The sequence below is a fragment of the Toxotes jaculatrix genome, chromosome 13 (genome assembly GCF_017976425.1).
Source record: "Toxotes jaculatrix isolate fToxJac2 chromosome 13, fToxJac2.pri, whole genome shotgun sequence".
NCBI lineage: Eukaryota > Metazoa > Chordata > Actinopteri > Toxotidae > Toxotes > Toxotes jaculatrix.
Genome location: NC_054406.1, coordinates 21,786,883 through 21,812,433, shown reverse-complemented (window position 1 = coordinate 21,812,433; position 25,551 = coordinate 21,786,883). Strand labels below are relative to the sequence as shown.

Genomic DNA, 25,551 nt, shown 5'->3' with positions numbered 1-25,551 from the left:
ACTAGACAGACTTGTTTTTATTTATATCCCATCACGTGGATCCACTCCATCAAGTCCAAGTCAAGTCCCCCGAGTCAGCCAAGACAGGTCCAAGTCAAGTCTTGAAGTCAGTCCGGACAAGTCAAAGTCGAGTTTCAAGTCAGTTGAAACAAATCCAAGTCAACTCTCAAGTCAGTTGTGACAAGTCTAAATCAAGTTCCCGAGTTAAAAAAACAAATCTGTTATATTTTATCTCTGTCAAGTCTTGAGTCAGTCAAGACCAGTCCAAGTCAAATCTAAAGTCAGTGGAAACAAGTTAATCCCCAAGTCAGTGAAATCTGGAGTCAGCCAAGACAAAAAGTTAGAACGAGGTTCTGAGTCAGTCACAACTGAGAACAAGCCGGTGGAATCCAGAGCCCTGATTATAGTTGTTCCCAGACATGACCAGGTGAAAAAGGTCAAGTCTCACAGCAGCTAAAGTCTGTGAATAAACATTGACTAAGTCCAAGTCTCAAATGTCCAATCTACAGCTGATTGTTTGGTTCACCCAAATTATACAAACACACATTTCCTTCCTGTGGTATCTAACTACACAAATGGTTTTGGTTTTATTTGTTCGGGATCTCAATACAGTTCAATACAGTATCTGTTTCAGAGTTTCCTAGCGTCCGCTTCAATGTAGGGGGATAAATTTAGCTTGTGGTGCTCATAACACTGAAAAATAAAAAACTGCAAACTGCTAACGTCCCTATGAATTACGGACCGTTTCATTTCCTGTTCAAAACATGTAGAAGAAGATTCCATAAATAGATCCTAGAGCTAACCAACGTTTGCAACGACAGCAGCTCCGGGATCAAACTCATTTGTTTTCGAGAGAGAGGGTAATCTGACAGGCCACTCGTTCACCGTAAAGCAGACCAAAAGCAGGAAGAGGAGACGAAACACATGCAGTGTTTTTTTTCCCCCCCTGTACCAGTCTGCATTTCACCCACTCGCTATAGGCTTAGAATGGATAATCCTCAAAGATGAATTCAAATATGAAAATCACAGAATCGGCCATACTGGAGATGTTGCTGATCACACGCCACTTAGCATGAATGTGAGTGTTCATGTCTTTCTATGGTTGTGTGGACAGATTTTGTTTTGTCATTGTGAGGACATTTTGATGTTGTGAGGACATTTTAGCTGGTCAGCACTTTAAAGGGCTCTCTGAGGGTTAAAACTTGGTTTTAGGGTTAGAATTGGGCTTGGGTTAAGGTTAGGGTAAGAGACTAGAGAATGCTGTTATGTCAACAAGCGTCCTCACGAAGACAGTAAGACAAGAATCTGTGTGTGCCTGGCTGGAACGAGACTTCCATTTGAAACCCAGAAGCATCACTTGTCTTTAACATCGTCATGCACAGCAGAAAACTTTGGTCTTTGACGAGTGAAGTTTTGGTTTGAGTAGAAGAACTTCGTGTTCTTGAACACCCATTAAAAAGCCGAACAAGCGACTGCTTTATTTGTGACAGAGTGGACAAGGCCCAGTCAATTACAGACAGAGAGAGAGCAGCGGTGTCTTTAAAACAACACTTGTGGGAAGAATGTCAGAGTTATTCACACCCGCCAGATGAAAATCCTTCAGAAACCCGGTCACGATCACACCTTTGTCTGCCTGCGCTTCAAGACAGACAGATTATGGGCGATGTCCCATGGCGAGTGCATGGGACATTATTATCCTCTCATATTATTGAGCTTTAGGCTAAGCTGATCATAACTTACTGTGATAATTGTGTTGATGCTAAGTGTGTATTATCCATACTATTATATATTATCTATTGCTTGTCCTCATGAGGGTCACAGGGGGCTGGAGCCGATCCCAGCCAACACTGGGTGAGAGGCAGGGTTACACCCACGAACATGGTCTCCAGTCTGTCACAGGGGGCTGCCATCTAGAGACAAACATTCACAGAGTCACCAGTGAACCTAATCTGCATATGTCTGGACAGTGGGAGGAAGCCAGAGTACCCAGGAGTAATATCCACAGGCTGACAAGCAGTGAGTCTGCTGTCTGACTTTGGTACATGAATGAATCTGGTGGTCCCTGAAGGTGCTCTCTTCAGTACACTTAAGGATACAGGAGCATTTGTGGGTCACGGGTGGTGAGTCTGGTGCAGCTGAGCTGAGTTGAGTTGAACCACCTCCACTTTGTTGCCATGGTTACAATAATAAATACACGGTTAAGTTTGTAGAATGTTGGTTAGGATTAGGAGAAGATTGTGGTCTGGGTAACAATAAGTACTTCCTTAAGGTTAGAGGACCTCGGTTGTGGCTCGGTCATGGTTAAAAGAATCCGTTTCACAAAGGCAACAAAGAAAAGTCCTGTGTTTTGACAGCTCATCCATCAACCACACCTCTTCCCAACGGCTTTATCGTTCTTTACACGGTCACTAGAGGTCGCCTAACAATTAAAAGTATGGGTCGCAGGAAGCTGCTTGCACTGACCACCTAAATTTTCTGTTGATCAGCTTGATCATCTGATCATTTTCAGCTCTATTTTAAAACACATCACAGTCCTGTCAGTTCAGGTCTCTGTGTTTTCTGGGCACACCGCAGAGCCTTTACGCAGAATGTGAGAGTGTGGTGGTGTCGTCATTTAGGACACAGACACACACACACACACACACACTGGCTGGCTCTGCTCTCATTTATCCCACAGGTTGGGCCGGAGGTGAGCTTCACCACCGAGGACGGCAGATCTTTCCTCAGCAGAGCGTGAAACAAAAGGAGGAGAGGTCAAAGAAAAAGTTGACGTGCCTGCTGAGAGAGGCCCCGAGCGGGGTGAAGGATTGGAATGGAAAGACCAAGTCTGCGGACCAGCACAGAGCCAGCAGAGAGTCACGCTACTGACAAACACATTAGTTTGGCTGCCAACAGCTACAGCCACACACACACACTAATCAGCCTCTTCATATGGTGACTATGCTGCCCAGACGCAGAGCTCACCGTCCACAGGAACATTTTGTTTTCAGATGTATTTCTGAGATTACCCTCCGACGGTCCATTCGACTGTCCCGTGGTAGTAGTTTGTACCATGGCGGTGAACGATTGCTGCCGTGTTTGTTCTCTCGCAGTAAATCTCAGAGAACGCTGAACGTCGAGGCATGAATATATGTTTAACGGTGCTCTGTGTGAGAACGCTGCGGGCTCTCTATACGTCTCCCAAAGCAGCGTTTGGGGGGACACTATTCCAGCTTATTAATCATCGTACTAGAGACAATTCCACCTTAAAAAAATGTGAAAATGTAATTCCTCTAATTAGTTTGGTGACAAATTAGGTCTTAAAAATCAGGACATCTCAGCCTGCACAGTGCTGATTTTGATCACTCGTTTTTCAACTAAGTCTCTTGTGAGTCCCCCCAACCTCATGGCCCTCAAGTACAACACTAAATCTTTGGCCTTTAATACACATAAATATAGAAAATACTAAACAGCCTCCAGCTCATAAGGAAGGTTGAGTTCTAAAACTCTAAAAAAAAAAAACCCTTTTGTGAAACCTGCAGGCTTTTTGAGAGGTCTCCTCTCGTCTAGAACTTTCTGTGTCAGGATTTCAGACCAAAGGATCAGTCTCTATTCAGCTTTCAGTGTCTCATCAACACCAGACCAGTGTTTTCAAAACATTTCAATTATGGAAGGACAGAATCAACGTGTTTCCACATTTTCTGCATTGGACTGGACTTGGTATCGGACACTCCCCATGGGTTAGTGCACATTCAGGTTTAACTCCCAACCAAGGTATATAAAAACAGGCACACGCACACACACAAAACTAACTGAACTCACAGCTACGTTATAGATGGCCATGCCCACGGCTCGGTGGTCATTGATCTTCTCCGTGGAGATGGACTTGGTCTCGTAGGCCAGGAAGATGCCGAGCAGCAGCAGTAAGCCTTTATAACCATACACCACACCTGCAGAGACGGACAAGATGGCAGCTTTTCTACTGATTTTCTAACACTATGAAAGTCAGAGACTCACCATGACTCCAGACCTGTGTACCTGCGTTACCTGGGGCTAATCCGATAGGCTACTGGTTATGCTATTAACTTATACATGTTAGTGATGTTAATAGCAATGCTTAGCTATAGAGGTGTGTAGTTAGGGGATGAGTTAGTGATTTCTTGAAGCCTGTGCAGCTCCTTAAATAATGTTATGGTTCATTCTTGACCTTCCAAACAGCAGCTGACAAAACTACCTCACCTCACAGTGCATTTAGATGTTTTGAAATAGATAAACTGAGGATGATCTAGTCTACATCAGACATTTATTAGGCTGATGAATGCACAGCCACTGGTTTTCTGTTACACGGAAAAAGAAAGACACAGAGAAACAGAGCGCCGACAGAAACTTGGTATTCCACTCACCCAGCCAGGTGTTCATCTTTTCCGAGCTGCAGTGCTCCAGTAAAGGCTGAATCAAAACATCCAGGTCTCCTTTGGGGGCTTCTCTGGTGAATTTCTGCTCACATGCATTTCACATAAACAACACCAGAATATGATATACACAATGGCAAAGTTGTGGAAAATTTGCATGTCTGAAAATATGTCATTAGTGACAAAATGAAAAGACTTGACTGATGAATTGACTAGTTAACTAACTAATTAGTTAACTAATAGAAAATGAATTGTCAACAAATCATTTTTTCATTTTCCATTTTGACAGGCACTAATGTGTGACATTTTAAAAGACTAATCGATTAATCCCAAAATCCCAAAATAAAAATAATAGTAGATTATATTGATAGTGTAAATAACTGTTAGTTGTAGCCCTAAAAATTTAAACGAAAGCTCTATTGACAGAATCTTAGATTTACGTAACACTGTCATAAGGCTAATACAATTCAATGTGAAACAGATTTTTCATTTTCAAAGTGGACTTTTGCATTTGAATTGAACAAAAATGAAAGTGACTTTTAATTTCCAATAAAAAAAAAAAAGGAAACAGTCTGAAGTTGTCATTTTCAGAATGGCTGACTTCACAAAAGAGGCCTGAGATACATTAAATTAGGGCATAATCCCAGTTCAAATGCTTGTTAGGTTGCCCGTTGTCTTTGATTTGATTATTATAATGGCAGGCTTATACACTGAAGTACAGAGAAAAGTATTTATTAAAATTTTTCATTTTGCCAGCTTTGTTTATTTTTTTAGGTTTGTCCTACATCATCTGCACAAAAATGGAAACTGAAATTTCACTTTAATTACAGGATTTCATTTTCACATCGACAGCCTCGTGCTTCCGTGGTTTTTCTTTCCAGTTAATCCAGTTACTAATATTTAGACACACCAGATGAGGTGAATCTTATAAATGCATCACAATTTGAGAAGAATTTCAATGTTTATTACCCAGGTATAAGTAAATAACAAATGAATGGATGACCATACCTCCACCGTGATATGCAGAGGATCCACAATCTGCCAGATCATGAGAGACAGGATGTCGATGCCGAGCAGAACGCCGACAGTGGCGTAGAGTTTCCATGGTTCCAGGTGCTGCTGGGAAACAAGGGGGGGTGGGGGGAGGGGTGGGGTGGTGGTCACTACAGAGGGATGGTGAGGGATCAGGAAAAGGCACAAATCCTCTCTTTCTGATTTTGTGAGGGCGGGATTTATGAAGCCATAAATAGACTTGCCTAAGCTGGAACGAGAAAACAATGATCCATCACTAACTGAGGCCAATCCAATCTGCCCTCAAAGCACTGGGCCATGACAGGAAGAGAGACACAGAGACCACAGTGATGAGAGCGCACAGCTCTCCCTGATTCAGTCTGTAAATAAAGGTGTTCCTTTATGTATTCAGCTTTAAAGAAAGCAAGATTTTGTGAGAACAGCTCCGGCGCCACAAAGTGGTTATTGATCTTTGTTGCATTATTCCACGAGATCAAAGCTTTCCTGGCTATTCAGCCAAAAGTGAATATGAAAACATATTCAAAGGCAGCAGAGGGATCTGATTCTTCTCTGCTAGCATACAACGATCTCCGCTGTTCATCCACACTGTTCAATCACAGCTACAGCTATAGTTCTTATTGTCCTGCGGCCGATATACTCACTCCTTTCACAGTGTGTGTAACTTGGCAAGCGCTGAGCCTCCTCAGCATCATGAAATATCATCTATACTTCCTACTGACTTTAAATAGGCTCCCTCTGTCCTATTTCTTTCTACAGAATCGTATCCATCCTCCGAGCATGCTAGTCCTTATTACCAAGCACAGCAATGGCCAGGGGGACTGTTTGCATCTGATACTAATGTATTACTAATGAAAACCACCTCCTAACCCCACTAATAATAATCCCCCCCCCCCCCCCCACAAACCTTTGCCTTTAAACGTTTGAATTAAATGTTGAAACATCGCTTCCACCTTCAGAGAGACGGGCCCTCAGCAGGCGCAGCACGGGCACGCTAAGTGAGTTAAAGTGAACTCAATCACATTTGACAAAACCCTTGATACAATAATCCTGCCTGATAAGGCTTTCTCCAACTAAGACTATTCATAAATATTCAGGAATGGGGATGTATGTCTTCCTGCTCGTGCTTTGCAGTCGGGAAGCGCCGCGTCTTTTCTGACACATCCTTTTTTAGGAGAGAGGAGAAGCAGGGTAGAGGATGGAGGACTAAGGGGAGGCCTTCTACCACTGTGGCCAACTGGAAGAGGGGTGGACTTAACTGTCCACTCCCAGTATGTAAATCCGTGTTAGGTTTACCTTCCTCTTGTCCTTCTTCTCATCCTTCTTGGTGAACACGGTGTGGACCCACCAGATCTTGGTGAACATGCTGCCGTACGCGAGGCTGAAGCCCAGACCGAGCAGCCACAGGCGGAACTAGCGGAGAAGAACAGAAATGAAAGATTTCATAATTAAACCGACTAATATATCAAACAGATTAATCAGCTTCGCTCCCCGAGTCACTCCCCGCCAGCCCTGTTTAATAGCCTTTCAAAAATGACCTTGAAAAATTCCGTCTCCGAGGCTGCTGTCCATCTCTCTGTCCCCTGTCGTACGGCGGGCGATAGTGAATGCCTGCCTTTACTGCGGTGGACAGGGAATCAAGACAACTGACAACATCAGTAGAAGAGAGCTAAAATTAAAGTCTAATTCAGGAAAAAGGTTTTTAAGGAGGAGGGTGACATTACATTTTTTTTTTTTTGTTTTTTTTGCCTGTCTACTGAAATCAAAGGGATAGCTGAGACACCAACAGAAGACTTAAAACTACAGGATATTTCTGGGATTTAAATGAAAGATTTTCTTATCCCTGTATGGAAGGGTTTCTTTTTTCGTTTTTTTTTTTTTTCTCTCTGGCATCCTTTCAGGGCAGCTGTAACTGGAACCAGTGATTCCAACAGTTAGTCTCTAACAGAGACATGCCTGCAAGGGCAACAATAACAGGCATGTTAACTTGGACTAGACTAGTTTTCACCTGTTATCCCTGGCTTACTTTTATGGTCAGCAGCGTAACTTCTGCTTTCTGACAAATACGTGGGGTTTAGGGATGAATGGCAACACCGTGATGATTCTCCTACAATAAAATACCCCAGTAAAAGCTGTGTATAGTTAAATCAGCTGAGTGTGGGTTTTTTTTTCCCCATCCGAGACATTCACATTGTCTGATATAATAATAAAACTGCAGCCAGTTGAAGCCTCCAGCAGGAATTTACTCTGATTTGCTTCCTTCCGAAAGCGAAATGAGATCAATATTTAGTCTGAGTCAGAATGTGGATAGCCTAGCTTAGCACAAAGACTGGAGGCAATGCACCTACCAATGCCTCTAAAGCTTCTAATTAATACACTGCTGTAAAAACAACAATTTGTGCTTATGTGCTGGAACAAGAGCCAACAAATTGGAATCCTAATGTCAGGGCTTTATTTCTGTCAGGTTTATTGTCTTCCATACCCCCCCCCCCCCGGTCATGAAAAATGTTTAACGAAACTTTAAATAGACTTTGAAACTCCTTTTGCTCTTTTAACAACCCTTCTACACTCGAGCACGCAGCTTCTTCCTTCTTACAACATCACGTAGTTGCCGTTGAGACAGTCGCTGTGACATCCCCCACTCACGGTACCTGTCGCTGAAGTGTCTTACACTCCAGGATATTATATAATGTTAAGTGCTCAAGCGACAGTGATTGTCTACATGTTTGCTTAAACTACGTGTGTGCAGATTTCATCCATTCAATCAGAAAAGAAAAGTTCCTGCACACTTATCAATCATACTAACTTTTCTGAGATAGTTGGATGTGTGAGTATCTCTCAGATCAAATAACAAGCAGCTACTGAGCTCCCATCCACAGATCCATCTCCATGACAACTGACAAAAGTCCATCTGCTAATGAAGACTGTGCAATATGTTTCAATAGACGATGGTTATTTTCAGCCCTGCTTTCCTACAGTAAAGTGATATTCAGTTTGAGGTGGTTTTAAGTTTGAACCTAAACCACTGTGCTTGGAGCAGCTTTCACAGAGTACCTGGCAGACTACAGGGAACTTCCTCCTGTGGACGTGAAGGCCATCGATGCCCAAAGGGAAGACAGCAGCCAGAGCCATCATGCAGCCCACTGCAGTCATGTTGTTAAGGTAGGGCTGAGAGTTCTGAATGTACCTGCAGCAAAAGCAGAGACACATATAGTCATAAGATAACCACATATAGATAGTACTCAGTTTTTTTTTTTTTTTTTTTTTTTACTTCTCAAAGAAACAAGAGAGCTGTATCATTATCTTACACCACATCTCAGACGTCATGTGCTCTCACCACTCCACACCTTCGCCAACGCTTCAACTGCTTTCATCTGTTACATGTCAGCTGACAGTTCATCCGTCAACTGACAGTTCATCTGCTTTCAGGTCTTAAACTTCAGCCGACATCTCGCCTGCTGTCAGCTCGCTCACACGCCAGCTGACACCTGAGATGATGCCTTCGTGCACTCAGACCTGATTCCAGCGGTTCCACTTCCAACTGAAATTTCAACACCTTTAATCACTGAGCCTTCATCTAGTGTCAGTGCATCAACTGGCATTTCAAATGTTTTCATCTCTAACTCTTCAACCGGCATTGAAACGGCTTTCGTTGCTAACAGCTCAACTGATATTAAGTGTTAAACGCGTGCATGCGAGCATACGGAGCAGTTTTAAAGTTTCCATTCAAGTGCTTGTGGATGCAATATTATGTTGTGGTTCGTGTATGAAGAACACTCAAGCCTCTGAGCCATTATTCATATAAAGGTGATGTTAAACCCCTTTTCCCCACACCCCCACCCCCACACACCCTGAGGAACAGACAGAGGGCCCCTCCCCTCTCTGTGGAGAGGCGATCCATGCTTTTAAATAATCCACTACAGGTAATAAAATAGTTAACTCTCTTTATTGCTAAGACTCTAGCATGTGCACATGAAATCCGGTCAAAACCAGAAGGAGCTGTCTAAGATGGTGGACTTCATGTGCTGTAAACCATTTAAGCTCAGGCTATGCTTGTGGTCAGTCACTGGCTTGTTATTACACTGTTGTATTTGGTGACCTATGTCCTTATTATTAATAAAACATTCATATATAACGTACACCTGCAAGTGTAATAATACAAGAAGTTACTGTTCCTTCTATCTCACATTACACACCGCGCATCTTTGTTACATATCAAACACCGAAAGCACATGGAACAGTTTAAATAGACTTAAACTTTATTGAGTGAAAGATTACTACAGCATATACCACACAGCTTTTAAATCAAAGTTACTCAATGTAGCATGTGGTACAGCAGCCTGATCATTTCACATTGGGCATATATGATAGTAAAAATACTGTTTTACAAAAACAACACAATTTGTGTCATCACAGGTTTCACAGAAGCCAGGGTCTTCAAGGGTGTGGACGGATGGAGGCCGCTTTGCCACTCTCACTCTCTGGCCCTGATGTAGAAGAAGCTGTCCAGTAAATGTGTTTTTTTTTTTTTTTTTTTAATTTATACCGTGAAACCATGTTCTCTGTTCGGAGATATCTGCACCAGTTCCTTGGACAATCCTAATAAAAGGAAAACATATATGTGAATATATGCAACATAAAATGAAACCCCAAATTAGCTCTGAATAATATTCTAAAATCACATGCCTTCACTGTATTGCTACATGTGTAAATTCAATTTAAAAGTGGCCTTCATTAAATGTTTCTGCTTTGAGTATAACATAAGAAATGAAAAGCAACTACAACTTATTAAAAACCACAGAAACATAATGAATGACAGCACAGAATGAGGTAAACTGTAGGTCAACAAACCTGTAAGTCTGAAGTAAGGTTGGAGAGTTTGCACTGGAAGCTGTGGGCCAGCTGTGCATCTCTTCCGTGGGTCTGTCTGTCGTGTCCAGCTGTGCTTGTCTAAACACCAAGAGCAGTGATATGTAATGCATTTTTTTTTTTTTTTTTATCTGAATGAACAGAATAGTAATTAGAACACTAAGTAGAGTTTTACACGGTCCGTTTAAGGTTTTCTCTTAGCAAAAAAAAAAATCAGAGGTACTCACATAACTACGACTTAGAGCTTTACAAGCAAGCAATAATCTTATGTGAAGCAAGAACAACAGTATTTATGATGCTAATGACCAAGCTGCATCAGAGTGAGTATTTACCAGCTAATCTTTCCGGTCTAGAAGCCTACATGTTCAACGGTTCAACAGGCGGCACAGCAGTGAGATCTGCCTCTTGATCTGAAATACATTAGCGAATGCACTGCTGTAGCAAACACTCAGTTTGCTCTGAGGTCAGGTCTCTGTTTATTCTAGCAGCGACAGTAACACTATAACATAGCCACCTACTTTGACTCTTGTGGATCCTGTAACAATAATAATAATGCCAATAGCTTTACATCCAATATGTTATCTTGGCTAGTGCTAAATGGCCAAAGAAACAATATAGCATAAATATTTTCCAAATACTTACATTTTCCTCATCTGCAGTTTTTTTTTCCACAGAGAGCTGGTACTGATCCCTCGTTTAGAAAAGGCCTTGTTACCAGTCCTGCATTGTACTGTCCCAGGTTGGAAAAGCAGTCAGACATAAAGTGGTTGGCACGCACACATGCAGGCTTTCGCAGACTGTAGCTGGGATATTGCCATCGAAAGTAAATTGTATCCAGTCAGCTGGCTCTTAGGTGAGGGAAAAAAAAAATGACGCACCATAGCAAAGGTCGTTCTCAAGCAGTGCAGATAGTGAGACACTGGGACTGGGAGGGGTTGTATAATTGTAATGAGTCTGCACGGGACGTCACAAGGGAGGCCAAATCTCCGATCGGCTGAATCCCATCTGACCTAGGCAGCCCCCCCCCCCCCCCCCCGCCCCAAGAAACTAATTCATTTTGTGGTTTGGCAGGAACTGCAGATACCAAGCTGTACGCAAGCACTGAAAAAAAAGTTTGGTTTTTTTTTTCATAATGTGTGCCCTTTAATTTGATTTGGATCGACTTGAATGAGTATTTGTACCTGACATTGCTGTTGTAGATGTTGAAGGTGAGGCAGATGATTCCCAGTAAGATTCCTAACCCAGCAAAGACAGACACAGACACAAAGAGCTTCTGGGACAGGTAGCGAAATTCCTCGATAACCACCGTCTGGTCAGCAGGGGGTCCCGAGCCTAGAAAACACAGAGGGAGATGGTGCAAAGGGTGAAGAGACCGCACAGAACAGAGGAGACGAGCGGCGGAGGTCAAGGAAAAGTTGTGAATTAGTAGAGCAGAAAAGATAAATGCATTACCAGTGTTTGTTCTGACTACTGGTCTAACTGATCTAAAGCAGCGTCCAAACGAATGCCTCCGCCTCCGGTGTCCCCATTAATGTTTTGCAGTGAATCGCACACAGTGCACGGTTCCATTACCAAGGTTCATTTAACGTTCAGATCACAACCAGGAGAAGCGGCTCAGGACTGACAAGAGCTACTGACGCTTTTAAAATTCGACCTCTATTTTGCATTATTCATTTCCCCATTTTTACAAAGCACATTTTACAAAGGTGTGATGAAGTGTAGGGTCGGTTCAATGCGATGGGCTCAAGGCTCAGTCAAAGGAGGCTGTGAAAACCTGTGAATATGTTCAGCAGTGTAACCCAAAAAAAAAAAAAAAGGGTGACACGCTGGCAAAATGGATGAACTTAATTTGAATGAATACAAAACAATGTTTCAGTTACCCCGGACAGCCAGGCCACTATTGGTTTCAATACATTGGCAGCTGGTGAATTAAGATCTTGTATATGAAGCAGTGAGGAGAGGATGACATGTGATAGAGAAGCTGCAGGCTGGAGTTGTCTGCCTGAGCTAATCCTCAGCTTTCTCTTCATTTCTAATGAGCGTATATAATAGAAATAAACCACACCTCAGCGCACAGCGATCAATTAATCAATTAGCCCTGCATCTCACAGTTTCATGAATACAAACCTGCCCAAAGCTATTAAGGCTAATAACAGCCATTACGAGCAGGAGTAAATTATAGTGTGAATGCATGCTAAACAGAAAACAACCGGTCAATTCTACAAGGTTGTTATTTTAAAAAAAAAATAAATAAAAAAAGTAAATAAAGCATGTGCAGTTGTATGGTTTGGGAAGAATCCCTGGGGAAATTCCATATTTAGCTGATATTGGAAGGGAAAAGAAGTAAATGCAACCGCTGCAGCAAAAAGACATTGAGCGTCCTACTATTTATAAAGTCCCCAAACTTCATTTAGTCGTTGACTTGTTAGGATTTGTGACCGTGTGTTAAGCAGCGAGCCGGAGGTCTCTTCCAACTCTTCCACCTCTCAGGTCACAACCCTGACTTTGGTCTCCAGCCAATTTTTACTGCACATCTGCCCTGGGAACGAAGTTGCAGCTTCATCTCCACCCTGAGGTGTCCCCTGCTGGTCTGGAGGCTCCCAGGCTATGCCTGCCACACAAAAAAACGAGGGATCAGGGAGAACAGGAGGGAGCAGAAGTTTGGCTTCTGCGGCGCCTCGCCATGTCTGTGAAGGCTGACAGTCATGTGCCACAGCAGGTTGGCCTTCGCATCGTGAAATAGCGAGATCGAGTTGTGTTTTTCAAATGTATCACCATGACTGTGGACACTGTGGCCTTACACTTTCTGCTGCTCACAGGCTCCCATGGGGAAATGACTATAAGTCACCCACACACGCCGTATACATTGACAGTGGCCTTTCTAGAAACTGCAGCAGCAGGTATGATGCTTGCGAAACGCTTGAGCCGTGACAGAGGCTCATCCTGCAAAGAACAGTGAGTGGAAAATGTTTGGCACAAACTTTACATTTATGTGTATCGGCGTGTAGCGAGTCGCTATCACTGCAAAATACTGCGCTACTCCCCTAAACTGGAGCAGGGGTATAATGAGATTTGGCTCCCAGTTAAATTTACATTCCATTTACAGCTCGGGCTCAGAGCATGTGTAACAACAGGAGTGTGTGTGTGTCTGTCTCAGTGTTGGGGTGCTTAGCTGTGTTTTTAGAGCATCTGAAAGCTTGAGCAGTGACAGAGGAGCCCCAGGCGGTACAGTACAGAGCAAGACATGTGAGCCTTGGCATGTTTGAATGCGATGTTAATCACAGCCAACGTTGCCATGGAGCCTTTAGGTTCGGGCAGAGTCACAGGAGCTTCTGTTTTCGCCTCACAAATGCCGTTGCCGCTCAGGCTGCTGGTTGGTGGTGTGTGTGTGCGCGGACGTCATGTGTCACACTTCAGAGTCTGAGGCAGAGGATGACTTTGAGACTCTCACTTCAAGAGCTTGCTGTTTGTTATTCACGTGGCAGCTATTTTTGATTCTTGTCATATTCAGGGAACGCAAAAAAAAAAAAAAAAAACCAACAAAGAAAGAAAACTGTGAGGCAGACGGAAGCGATGGCAGGAAGAGGAGTCTTTTAAACAAAAAGGAGATACAAATGATCCCTCATTACCAGCAGATCGGGAGAGACTCCCTGTTGTTATCATTACTTAATGTAATTAAGGATTTCTTTAGGATGATCCTGGGAACCACAAATGATAAGACAACACCGAGAGCGTCCTTTAATTCACGTTTAAGACGAGCTTTGTTCATTCACACATGAGAGAGAATGACCCAGAACAATGCCAAGGAAGGCATTATACAGGCTTCAGCTCATACACACGCGGCTTCCATCAACTATAGGGCACCTTACAAAGGTGTAACGTAATGCATAGCCCTCATCAATTTGTCATGACATCCTGGCGCCATTCCCATCAGACTCGGTTCTTTCTGACCCTTGCCTGTCGACAACAATGAATAGGATAAGGATCGGTTCACAGTTTTCCAAGTATGTCTTAAAACAACACTCAGGTGATCATAAGACATCCCATCCTAACGTGTTTGATCATCCAATTGGGATCCAAACAGGACTGCAGTCACATTGGCCTGTGTTTATATTTGGGGAAAGGTCATTAAGTGACTAGAAACATTATGAATCATCCTCTGGGGACCTTAAATACTGCTTATCCTCTTAAGGGTCACAGGGAGGGCCAATCCCAATCGACTTTGGGTGAGAGGTGGGGTACACCCTGAACAGGTTGCAATTTAGAGTCACCAATTAACCCAGAGGAACCTGGGGAACCCACACTAGCACGGAGAAAAAACACTGCTGCAGACTCTTCCTCCTGCTACCTTGAAGGAAAAGAACACAATTTTTGTAGCAGCATGTGCTAACAAAAGTGTATACAACACGAGACAACAACATGACTTTGCTTCTGTTTCCTTCAACGTTTTCCACGAAATGTTTCTCAAACTGTTTCCAACTGTCAATAAAGCAAAGTGTTCTGTGGAACAGGTAGTGAAGTGAGGAAGCCATAAGTCATAAAGATTACACACCGTGCATGTGAGTGGGTGTAAGTGTTTGCTGAAGGCATATACAGAGTGTACCTGTGTGGAGGTTACAGAAAGAGAATGTGTGTGTGTGTGTGTGTGTGTGCGTGTGTGCGTGCGTGTGTGTGTCTGTAAGTGAGTGTCCTTTGGGAAAACGTGTTCTCCAACACTAATACCTCTGCCTGCCCTTGATGGTGGAATCGGGACAGTATGTTACCATGGTGACTGGCCCCATAATGGTTACCACGGCAATGTGAGAGAGAGGCAGCGATGCAGCAGCGGTTGTCAAGGAGACCAAAAGAATGAGGGAGCAGAAGGGATGAGTGTGTGAATAAATACTGGGAAAATAGAAGTGAGGCCGAGAAGGAGGGAAGAGATGAGAGGGGTTAGAGAGATATAAACAGAGGTGAAGTTAATGAAGAGATTAAGAATGGATTCTAAAGAAAAGAAGGGGAAGTAGAGAAGGAAGAAACAAGATAAGACGGAGAGAGAGAATGGGATCTGGAGGAGAGGACGGTTATGTCTTGAACTAAACAGCATGTAGCAACCAATCTACAACCAAGTCCTGGTCGCTTGTGGAGGCCTGATTCTGTCATGTCACCGTCCTGGCTATTTTTGGTGTCCACCGCCAGGAAGGACGCTGCTGACCAACCAACCATACTGGCAGGTGGTGGGGAGGGGGGGTGGCAGGGGGACATACTGACGAATGCAGGCGCACATTGAACTAACTGGCTTGTCGTGTGCTGTCACTCAGCTTGTTAGCCGTCCATAAAGCATCTGCTGACTTCTAAACACCAGATCCACCGGAGGCAGCATGACCGTGGGGTCAAACATCAAAAATACAGGGGGGCTGACACTTCCTCTAAGCCCCCACGCCGCCCCCACCCTCAGGTCTTGTCACAGAGAAGCAAGATTTGTAGTACTAACAGGATATCCAAGAGCAGTGGAACGGTCCTTAAAATACCGTGGATTCTTTAATATGAGCTCATATTCAAACAGTGTCACGGCGTGGCTTTTCCACAGCGTCGGTTTAACAAAAGAAATGTCTCTTTAACTGACAGACAGTGGAAAAAAAAATGAGGAAACAGAATAAACAGCTGAAGGTCAATCCATATCTGCCGCCCCCCCCGACTCCACCACCGTTGCATCACTTGCTATTGTTTTCTATTTCACAGACTTGCAACATCCTCCACAGTTTTCAGAGCATTACCCACTCTTAGATCTTAGCATCTTGTCAGTGCTCAGGGAGGCAGAACAGATACGGGACGCACACAGATCTCCCCTGTGTACTGATTAAGGAACACAATTTCATTCACTCAAAGTCAAGGTCACGGGGCTCACTCCCATTACAGCGCCACCCAGATTGCTTTCTCCTGTTTGGTTTAGAGTCTGTCAGCGAGCATCTTGTGTTTTCAGCATCGCTGCTGTCACGGCTTTGAACTGGTTCTCGTGTTTAATTAGTAAATGGAGTGAAATTATTGCTTCCGTAGCACATTAAAGCCATTACAGTGCTTAACGGTGGCTGTTTTTTGCCGCTGAATCACTCGGATGTCTGGTGAGCTGTGAAAAAAAGTTAGCAGAAGCGTTGCCGTTTCCCCACATACTAAATAAAACCGGGCTGACTTGATTGATGAACATTCGCAGCCAACCTTGTATGCAGAGAGCGGGAGGGGAGCGAGGAGAGGAGTGAGGGCAATAAGGGAGGAAGGAAAGAGGAGTGAGGCTGCCGGGTCAGAGATTAGAAGGTAGAAGGAGTGCAGCAGACAGTGATAAAGAGAAAAATAAAGGGCATGAGGAAGAAAATGTCCCCTCACCGATCCACTTGTCATTCCCATACCAGGACAGATTGCCTTTAGTGCTGTCGTAGTATCCAATCTTCTTATAGCTGCCTCCTGTGGGAGAGGGAGAGGGAGAGAGAGAGAGAGAGAGAGAGAGAGAGAGAGAGAGAGAGGGTTGCAGTGAACTCTAATGTCTCTACCTCTGAAGAACGTTGTGAGCAACCTAAATACTGAAATGCGTGTTTAGCAGGGAACATCAAAAACCGCTGAATCGTTCAAGCTGTCACTGAATATCTGGTCAGACGGATAATCTACATAATAGTGAAGGGACTGCATTTATATTGTCTTTCAACCACTCAAAGCTCTTTTATACATTACATTCACGCCTACAGCACTTTTACTAACCCATGGAGTGGACGAGCCAGGTAATCGAACCACCCGTCTTTTGATGAGGGGACAACCTGCGCTACCTCCCGAGCCACAGCCAACACACTCCTTGCACAGCTAAAGCTGCCTTGACTTACAATATGAGACCTTTTGTGTTGTGGTTTTGAGGAAGTATCACAACACTGTCATTTAGGTATGGACTCTTTGGACAGAACCAGGCTAGCTGTTTCCCCCCTGCTTCCAGCCTTTATGCTACGCTAGGCTAACCGTGTCCTGACTATTTTCCATTGTTATCAGAGATATGAGCTTGATAGCCATCTGGAGAAATATATTTTCTTTTTATCAAACGGTTCCATAAGGCTCTATTCATGGTCCACAAATTTTTGCTGTGTCTGCTGTATCGCTGTTATGCTGATGATATTCGGCTTTATGTATTGTATATTTGAGAAACCATGAAAACTTTCACATCCTACCCTGATTAATATATCTATCGTTTTTTCTACTATCAGTTTTATTCCTTTGATATTTTTTTGCTTGTCTTTCACTGAGTTGATGTATCTATGCTTTGGTCATTGCATATTTTTATTTGCACCTAGCGAAGCACTTTGTCACCCTAGTTTGAAAGGGGATATATAAATCAAGATTTCCAAATTCACTGACTTACTTCTCTACTTACTTTACTACTTACTTCACATTCAAAAAAAACATTGACCGTGTTTTTAGTACATCAGCTTCCCCTGTCCAAAAACACAGTACCCAGTCTTGCCCACCCTATGAAGTATAACGCTTTGTCCAAATACAAAGGTCATTTTGACATTTGTGTCTTTTTTTTTTTTTCCTCTGGGGAAATTAAGAGAGACAGATGCCCTGGGTTACTTGTCTTTCCACTCCAAGAGTCAATATGCTTTATGAAATATTTCATTAATGAAATCCAAGCCAGAGGGATGGAAAAAAAAAAAAAAAAAAAAAAGCTGATCGCAGGCAAGTTTCTAACTGTAGCAAGTTCCTCTGGTTTGCTGTAATAACACTTCAATATCCCCAGTGCAGGAAGGCCCAGGGCAGGGGCCCTCAAACCAACACCCACTGGACTCCACTCAGAACTGTCAAGTAATCATTAGGGCATAATTCTTACTGTGAACTAAGAGGACTCTACTGAGAAGGACTACAGAGCAGGCTGAGGAAGTAACAGCTACTGGAAGACTCTCTCTCTTAACAACTGATTAAGCACAGCAGTCATCATTATAACCCTGATGGTTCTTAATATGAGCTGATATTGGCCCTATTGGCAAGACATAACCTGCCTGCCGTCTACAGCTACAGTGGCAAGGAAGAAGTACAACAACCCTTTGGAATTTTCTTTATATTTGTCTTAATTATAGTCAGGTCTTCATCTAAGTTACAGCAACAAAAAAAAAAAGCACAGTCTATCTGAACTAATAACCCCTAACCCCTACTAAGACCTTAAGCTAAACACATCAAGAAAAGCTAACTGGAGTCAGGAATCAGCAAACCTTGTGTCTTTCAATGACACCAGATTGGAGGTGTGGGTTAGAGCTACTTTGTGTCACAATTCATTCAGTTATTCATCCATTCTCTGCCTTTGCGAAGAATTACTAACTCTTTTGTCATTTTTCAGGCCTTGCCCCTCCCATCTGCCCTGCAGTCAGCCCAGCCCTTCCTGCCCTCCAGGATGAATGCTGAATTCAGCTCTAAATCCATAGCTGCTAGAAGAGCTGGTCTGAGGTAACTGCAACATATTGGTTAGAAGGATTTAAAAAATGTCTGTCTACACCTTCCCCAGGACATCAGTGGAGGCGAGCTGAATGCTAGAGAAATACTCCTCTGTGTGGGGATGTGACAATTCCAAATTAGGAGAAATATAAGCAAAAATCCCCCCCAAAAAGATCAGTCTCGTCAAGACAAGTGAACATTCTACACATCAACAAGTACTGACGTGCCATTCTTGGATCTGATAATTACCGTGGGTCTCTATCTACTGTATGCCAGGTGTGGCTCTAATTATCAGGGACATGAGGGGGCCTAAATTTATCAATATAGTAAAAGTGAGATTTTGGACTTCAGTGACAGATAAAAGCAAAAATCCTTCACTCAAAAATAAAAAGTATCCAGGATACTCCAGGAAAATCCAGGATGATCAGCTGTCAGTCGCTGGGTACACGTGGACGTGAGGCAGCATCCTCCAGGAGTACGGTCAAGGACGGTGGCTGATGTTATTTGTGACACTGAATGAGAACAGCTTTACTGTGGAATCCAGCTGAATGAAATGACTGTATATGTGAGCACAGAGAGGAGGAGAGAAGCAAACAGACGAAGGAGCTGAAATCAGCTGACACTGTGCAGAATGCAAACACCATGCAATGATGTCATGAACAGGCTAGTGATCTTTCAAGCAGGCTTTAGCTGCTCGCTACTGAAAGTAGTTGTTGACAACAGTTTTCAACCACATCCTCAATTTCATGCGTGGACCAGGCATGTACTAGTTTGACACTTCTGCAGAGTCAGTTTCATAAGTCTGATAAAATAGAGGACCTGGTCTTGATTGTTTCAGAGACCTTTCGGACCTCGCTGAAGAGCAAACCCCGCATGAAATGCTCACAGAGAATTAAAATCCAAATGTGCAGCTCCTTGCAGCCTTTAGCTGTCTGACGTTACATTGAGCTGGCTGTAGCCTGCACATGAACCCTAATGTCGTGTTGGAATAAAGAGCTGCAGTCTCTTCAATAATACAGGATGTGAAACCGCTACTTCCTGGAAAACAGAACATCTTCAGCGGTGACCTCATGCTGCTCTCAGTGCGGTTTGACTAAAACGTCCAACTACTACAGTTCTCACATTTTTTTTTTTTTAAACAGACATCCTGTCTCTGAGCCTGGTCTTTTAAGACTGGTCCTCGACTGTCTCCTGTCCCGCCCCAACATGTGATCACCATGGAGTTACCATGATGACCAGTTTCTGACTTGTGATGAATATTCACATCATCCAACATCCAACCACCAACATCACTGGTCATATACAGTAGTTTTAACCCTGACGTAACCAAACGAGCAGTTATGCAAGTTGCTCCATGACATGAATTCTCAGTCATACATGAGGAAATCTAACTCTAACTGCAACCATCTACACGTATGGATGAGTAAATGTGTGTGTGTGTGTGTGGGAGCCTTTTTAGGACACAGGATCTATATCTGAAGATAGAAAAAAGGCAAAGGTGTGAATGCATGAAGAACACATCGTCTGGGAAAGACACAGTGAGGAGAAGTTTGGTGTAACAGAGAAGCGTCTGCCTATAGAGAAACACAAACTTCCTCGACTTCCTTGTCCTTTTTCGACAACCACTATTTAGTGCCACAGCTGTGGAGCTGCAGTCTGCACCGAAGCCAATTCATGTTTATGCCGAGAAGCTGACAAGGGGCTTGAATGAGCATTTTATTTCCGTGTCCGTCTTTCCCGCTTAGCTTAGACACGACCAAAGAACTGCCACAGGCCAGCACGCTTCCAATTACCATCAAAAATAAATAAATAAAAAAAAATACGGCTCATCACTGACCCCCCCCCCCCCCCACACCCCCTTGTGGACTGACGGAGGCCAGAGCCAACAAAGAAAATTGGCAAAACAAGCTGAATTTTTAATCAATCCCGAGAAACACAGGGAGAACACAGAGGAACGGTCAGAGAGCTCAGCGCTGTCAGAGAAAACACAGAGCACACACACACACACAGACTGAACAGAGGAACACAGGCTCAGTGATCAAAAGGCTACAGAGCTACACACGAGACACCACCAACAACCATGTGATCACTCAGCCGCCTCCATCCTACTCCATGAGAAACAAAGTGACGCAACCATGCACGATTCACAGTAATGATTTCATCATCATTGTTATTATTCATTTGATTGTTGTTTTCCTATACTGCTGCACAGACAAAGACATATCCACTTTTCTGAGTCAGTAAATTCTATCCACACTAACTGTCTTCTATCAGCTGATCGTGGTGGATTCTGATCCAGGTCTTGATTGCGAGTGATGTGTCAGAGATGAAGCGTCAGGTTATGTCGGTTGAATCTTGAATTTCTGAGCCAAATGAGTAACTTCAGGGTGGATTCATGGTGTCTCATTAGAGGAAAAAAAAGAAAAACCCACTTTCCTCACATGTTTCATGAGAGATCCTTGGAAGGTCTCCACTGTGAGTCACTTTACATAATGTTTCTTTACACAACACTGGTGCCAGGGAAAAGCAGTGAGGATGAGGTGACTTTACTGCAATAGCAGATTGTGTTCTGCGTTTCATAAAACCTAACTTGGCAGGGATGGTGAGAGTGGCTTTTCTGAAATTCTGCAACTATCACTAAAATATTCAAGGAGCTGTTAACTCTTTGATGCAGAAGTCCTTTTTTTTCCCCTGTCCTTCTTGTGCCACGTGCAAAAAAAAAAAAAAAGAACGGCGTGGTCCAGACACTGGCCGCATGAAATACCAAAAACATATGTTGTCAAAAACAGACGTAGAGGACATTGAACAAACACGGCACAGAGTTTATGTTTGAAAACCTTACATGGCCAATGGCTTCGGGACATATTATATATATTATATATACTTAGTCAGCTGATTATTGAAACGAAATTCCATTTTAAAGCAGGCGAGCGTGCTGTGCCGTACCTTGGAGCTGTTCAATAAGAGTCCAGGCCATTCGGGAACCTTGAGCGTCAAATACTACGTGACCCTGAAAGGAGAGGAGAAGAATTTGAATGTTTTATCATGCTGCTCAATCCTTCCCACAGTGCCCCTCTCTAACACTCTCACATCACCATCCAGCACTCTTAACTCGCTCTAACTTCTCCTCTGGGTTTGTGTTTTGTTTTTTTTTTGTTTGTTTTTAACTTACCGACACTCCTTCGAAGGAGCTGGTGTTCATAGCTCGGTAGATTTCTGCGGTGATATGTCGGTTGTTGTAGTTGAAGTCCTCCAGCCGGTGACCCTTGGCCTTCAGGGGCCCCACGGTCTTGTTGAGGGCCAAGGCTAGAGCCCACACGGCGTCGTAGGCCAGCGGGGCCTCCTGGAAACCGCCTGTCTCCTCTGGGTTTTTCCCCCCAAGTTTAGACATCAGCTGGGCTAGAAACTCCTGAGAGGTCTGAAGGAGGAGAGAGCAGGACGAGAGAGACGGCGCTCGGTTACACATGGATGATATTCAGGCCAGTAAATTAGAATATAAGCATCAGTTGGTCTGAATGTGATGACTGCACATCAGAACATTTACACCTCTATGTGAATTGTGAACCTGGTTCCTCTGTTTGAAACTGCATCGATGCTATTAGCTCGCTCTGTGAGGCTTGAGGCAGGAAGCTGGGCGAAGATGCTGCGCTGAATCCACTGAGACCGTGTCGCTCGGGGACGAGGATCCGGGTTCAGTCAAATAGCCTCCGTCCTCCACAGGCCACACCTTCATGCGCCTTTCACTGAGACGGTAAATCAGTGTGTTTTGCTCTTAATTACCTCACGCGTTACTCAGTTCATTTGTTCCCTTCATCTAGAAAAGCTGTCTAGTACTCTCATGATGCATTTCCCTATTTGCCCTGAACCTTCATTATGGGTTTGGAAGTTGTGCCACCCAATTACCTTAATTAGCAGTAATTAGAGGTGTTAAACAATTGGAGTGATTTTTCACCGAGTTATGAAACGGTCTGCAGTGTAATGAGGCATGATGGCTTTTTGTGGTGGGGGTCGGGGGGGAGGAGGGTACCTGCACCTATGGCACTGATACTCTGCTGCCTGTGCAGCAGTGTGCTTCTGGGTGACGGCCTTTACATCGCACCCTCACTGTTAATATTTATTCGCTCTTTGTTTATAGTCTGTTTTATTTTCGGAGGGAGCTGTTGTGCAAGCAAGCAATCGCAAAGGAATTGACGGGAAGGGTGTTTCACTGACCATTCATAACTTATGAGACTTAGAGGAGAAGGTGTAAATGCCCCTTCATCTACACAGCTGAAAGCTGGTGTATACATGAGGCCTTGTCCATTGACTTACTCTCTTTAAAACTTTTACCTGCTTTCACTAAACTTTTTTCGTTGTTTCCTCAAACCAAACGAGCGCACGCGTCATCCCGTGAATCCACCGTTGCCAGCCTGTCAGCTCCTCTGACGCCTCTCGCCTGAAGTGAAGACAATTATCGCCTTCGTTTCAGACTGTCTCACGGGGCACAGCCTTTGAAAAAACCTCCTCAGTTTAATTAGAAAGAGCTATTAAAAACTTTTGTCTGTCGTCATTTATTACAAAAGTAGACCATATAACAATATACCTACACCAACAACAGATAACAGCTCATGGAATATGTCCAATACTTTGGTAAAATACACGTCAACCAAGCAAGGGCCAATTTTAAGAGTGAGCGTTGCAGTTCTTGGACATTGAGTTTTACTACAGTGTTGTTTGTGTCTCTAGCAGCAGAACCAAAAGGCCATTTCTGTGGATAATCATGGCCTTTGGCCGAGAGTCAGCAACCTAATCTGCGTCTTTGGACACAACCTCCTTTGTGTGAGACGACAGCACTAACCAATGCACTACCGTACCGTGCCTGCTGTCTAACACGTCAATTGAGTTGAGATCTTGCGTGACCGATCAAGTCCGTACTCCAATGAATGATGAATCCCCTCATGCCCTGTGGACGGAGGCTCTGTCCTCCTGTTTTCTCCACTCATTTTTCAGGTTTTTCCTTTGCCAACTGTCTCTGTCTCATGAGATCATAAGACTTCCAAATCGACTGTTGAAAAACTTCACTTTTTTGACCCTCTGACTTGTATTTCAGACCACAGACCGATCAGCCCTCCGCTTTCAGCTCCTTTATAGCTTTATTAAACACAGGAGATCAGGCCACAAATCTCTCCCCATCATATGAAATATTCATTTCTCCAGAGTCAGTTCCTCAGTTCCTCTGTTCATCCATTTTGAACCGATGGGCCTGTCAGCCATGATTAACTGTTGTCTTTCGACTGGCACTTTTCCCGCCTACTTTGAAGAATGTGGTAGACCAGGCTTTGAGGAAAAAAGTCCACACTAGACCCATTAGCCTAAAATAATTTGTAATGAATAGAATAATAATGTCAAAACTTCCATTTTAATTAAAGATTTTAGGAAAAAAAAAAACATTTATATTCAATGGATTTCTTTTAAAAAACAAAAAGATTTTATTCCTTTAAAAGCACTGAATTTGCATTTAATAAAGTGGCATTTAATAAAGATCTGCGGCTGTCTGCAGACAGCTCGCTGCTCTGTTTTTAACTTGATTTGAGTTCTGTGTTTGACACTGTTAGCAGTGTTAACTGAATGTTTGAAGAAGTGGTTCAGCATTAAGGACAGGGCTCTTGATTGGTTTCCCTCCAACCTTTGTGACAGGAGTGTCAGTGTTGAAACTGGAGGACCTCATCCATCCATAACCGGCTCCCTTTACCTTTGGGGTCCACCAAGGGTCAGCTTAGGTCAGCAGCCGCTAGGCCACATATTTCAACATGTGAACACTGATGGTATCTATGTCTACGAATAACTCTTCTATCTGGTGACTGTAAATGTGCACTGTAAAAACAGCGACTTGTATTTTTTTTTGCATAAAATAGAATTACAAGCTGTTAGGACATTAAAATATAAATTATTAACAACTTATATCATGCCAGCTAGGCTCAATCGGACGCAAAGGTACGGAGCTGCACTTCATCCTGCTCTTGATCAAAGCACCGATTCTCTCACAGTTTAGCCCCTCATATTTCTATTTGTTGGGACGTTTAAAAAAATATATCTTTTTTTTTTTTGTTTTATTAATATTTAGTGGATCAGTGTTTCTCTTAGTTAGTCCCTGTTTTCTCTGCATGTGTCAAGCTACTGCACTGATGGACAGTGGGTGTCCTCTTTACTGATCCAGGTAACAGTTACCTTATTTACCTTATCTGGTCTCAAGTGATTCATTCAAAGCTTATTTTTCACTGAAGAAGAAAGAATCCTGCAAATGATATTTAGCTTGACTTGCCTCCAGTTCAGCCTCCATTCTTTCAGTAATCTACTGGAACTCAATGGAAGTTTCTTACTCTCTCCCTAATTCTCTGTAAACTTGAAACAAATAGATACACAGTGGCTTGAAGTAAAACACCCTACACTCTGCTAATGATAATCCTGTGTATACACAGCAATACTTAAAAAAAAAAACGAGTCCAAAGTTTATTTTTCGCTGCTGCTGCGGCAAAATCTAAAAACTGCATCAGAGCATTCATCATAAATTCCCAGCAGCCTCTGCAGCTGCAGAGCCCCCCCGCTGATAAACCGCAGTGTGTACGGAAGAAACGCCCGTCTTACCAGGTTGGAGGCTCCTCGCACCGTCTCTGGGTTGAGCATGACGATCTCCGTGGTCACGTGACCCTCCACAGCCTCCGTCATCTGCTCCACGGTGCAGTTGATGGACGGGTCCTTGATCTTGAACCAGTTGTCTGCGTACCAGCCGATGAGGAACCACACGTACTTTTTCCCATACAGCTTCTCCTTGTAGACCTGC

At 43.5% G+C, this 25,551-nt stretch overlaps 1 protein-coding gene across 1 annotated transcript in view; it reads right to left on the bottom strand.

Moving 5' to 3' along the window:
* Positions 1-25,551, bottom strand: part of gabbr1b (gamma-aminobutyric acid (GABA) B receptor, 1b) — a 68,706-nt gene that overhangs the window by 5,482 nt on the left and 37,673 nt on the right. Inside the window, exons 8-17 of the mRNA XM_041053319.1 lie at positions 25,356-25,547; positions 21,904-22,149; positions 21,678-21,741; positions 16,650-16,727; positions 11,471-11,621; positions 8,475-8,607; positions 6,717-6,833; positions 5,400-5,507; positions 4,383-4,476; positions 3,802-3,929 (exon numbers count right to left, since the gene is read on the bottom strand). Of these exons, the coding sequence (XP_040909253.1) occupies positions 3,802-3,929; positions 4,383-4,476; positions 5,400-5,507; positions 6,717-6,833; positions 8,475-8,607; positions 11,471-11,621; positions 16,650-16,727; positions 21,678-21,741; positions 21,904-22,149; positions 25,356-25,547 (1,311 nt within the window). The remainder of the gene's footprint in view (positions 1-3,801; positions 3,930-4,382; positions 4,477-5,399; positions 5,508-6,716; positions 6,834-8,474; positions 8,608-11,470; positions 11,622-16,649; positions 16,728-21,677; positions 21,742-21,903; positions 22,150-25,355; positions 25,548-25,551) is intronic.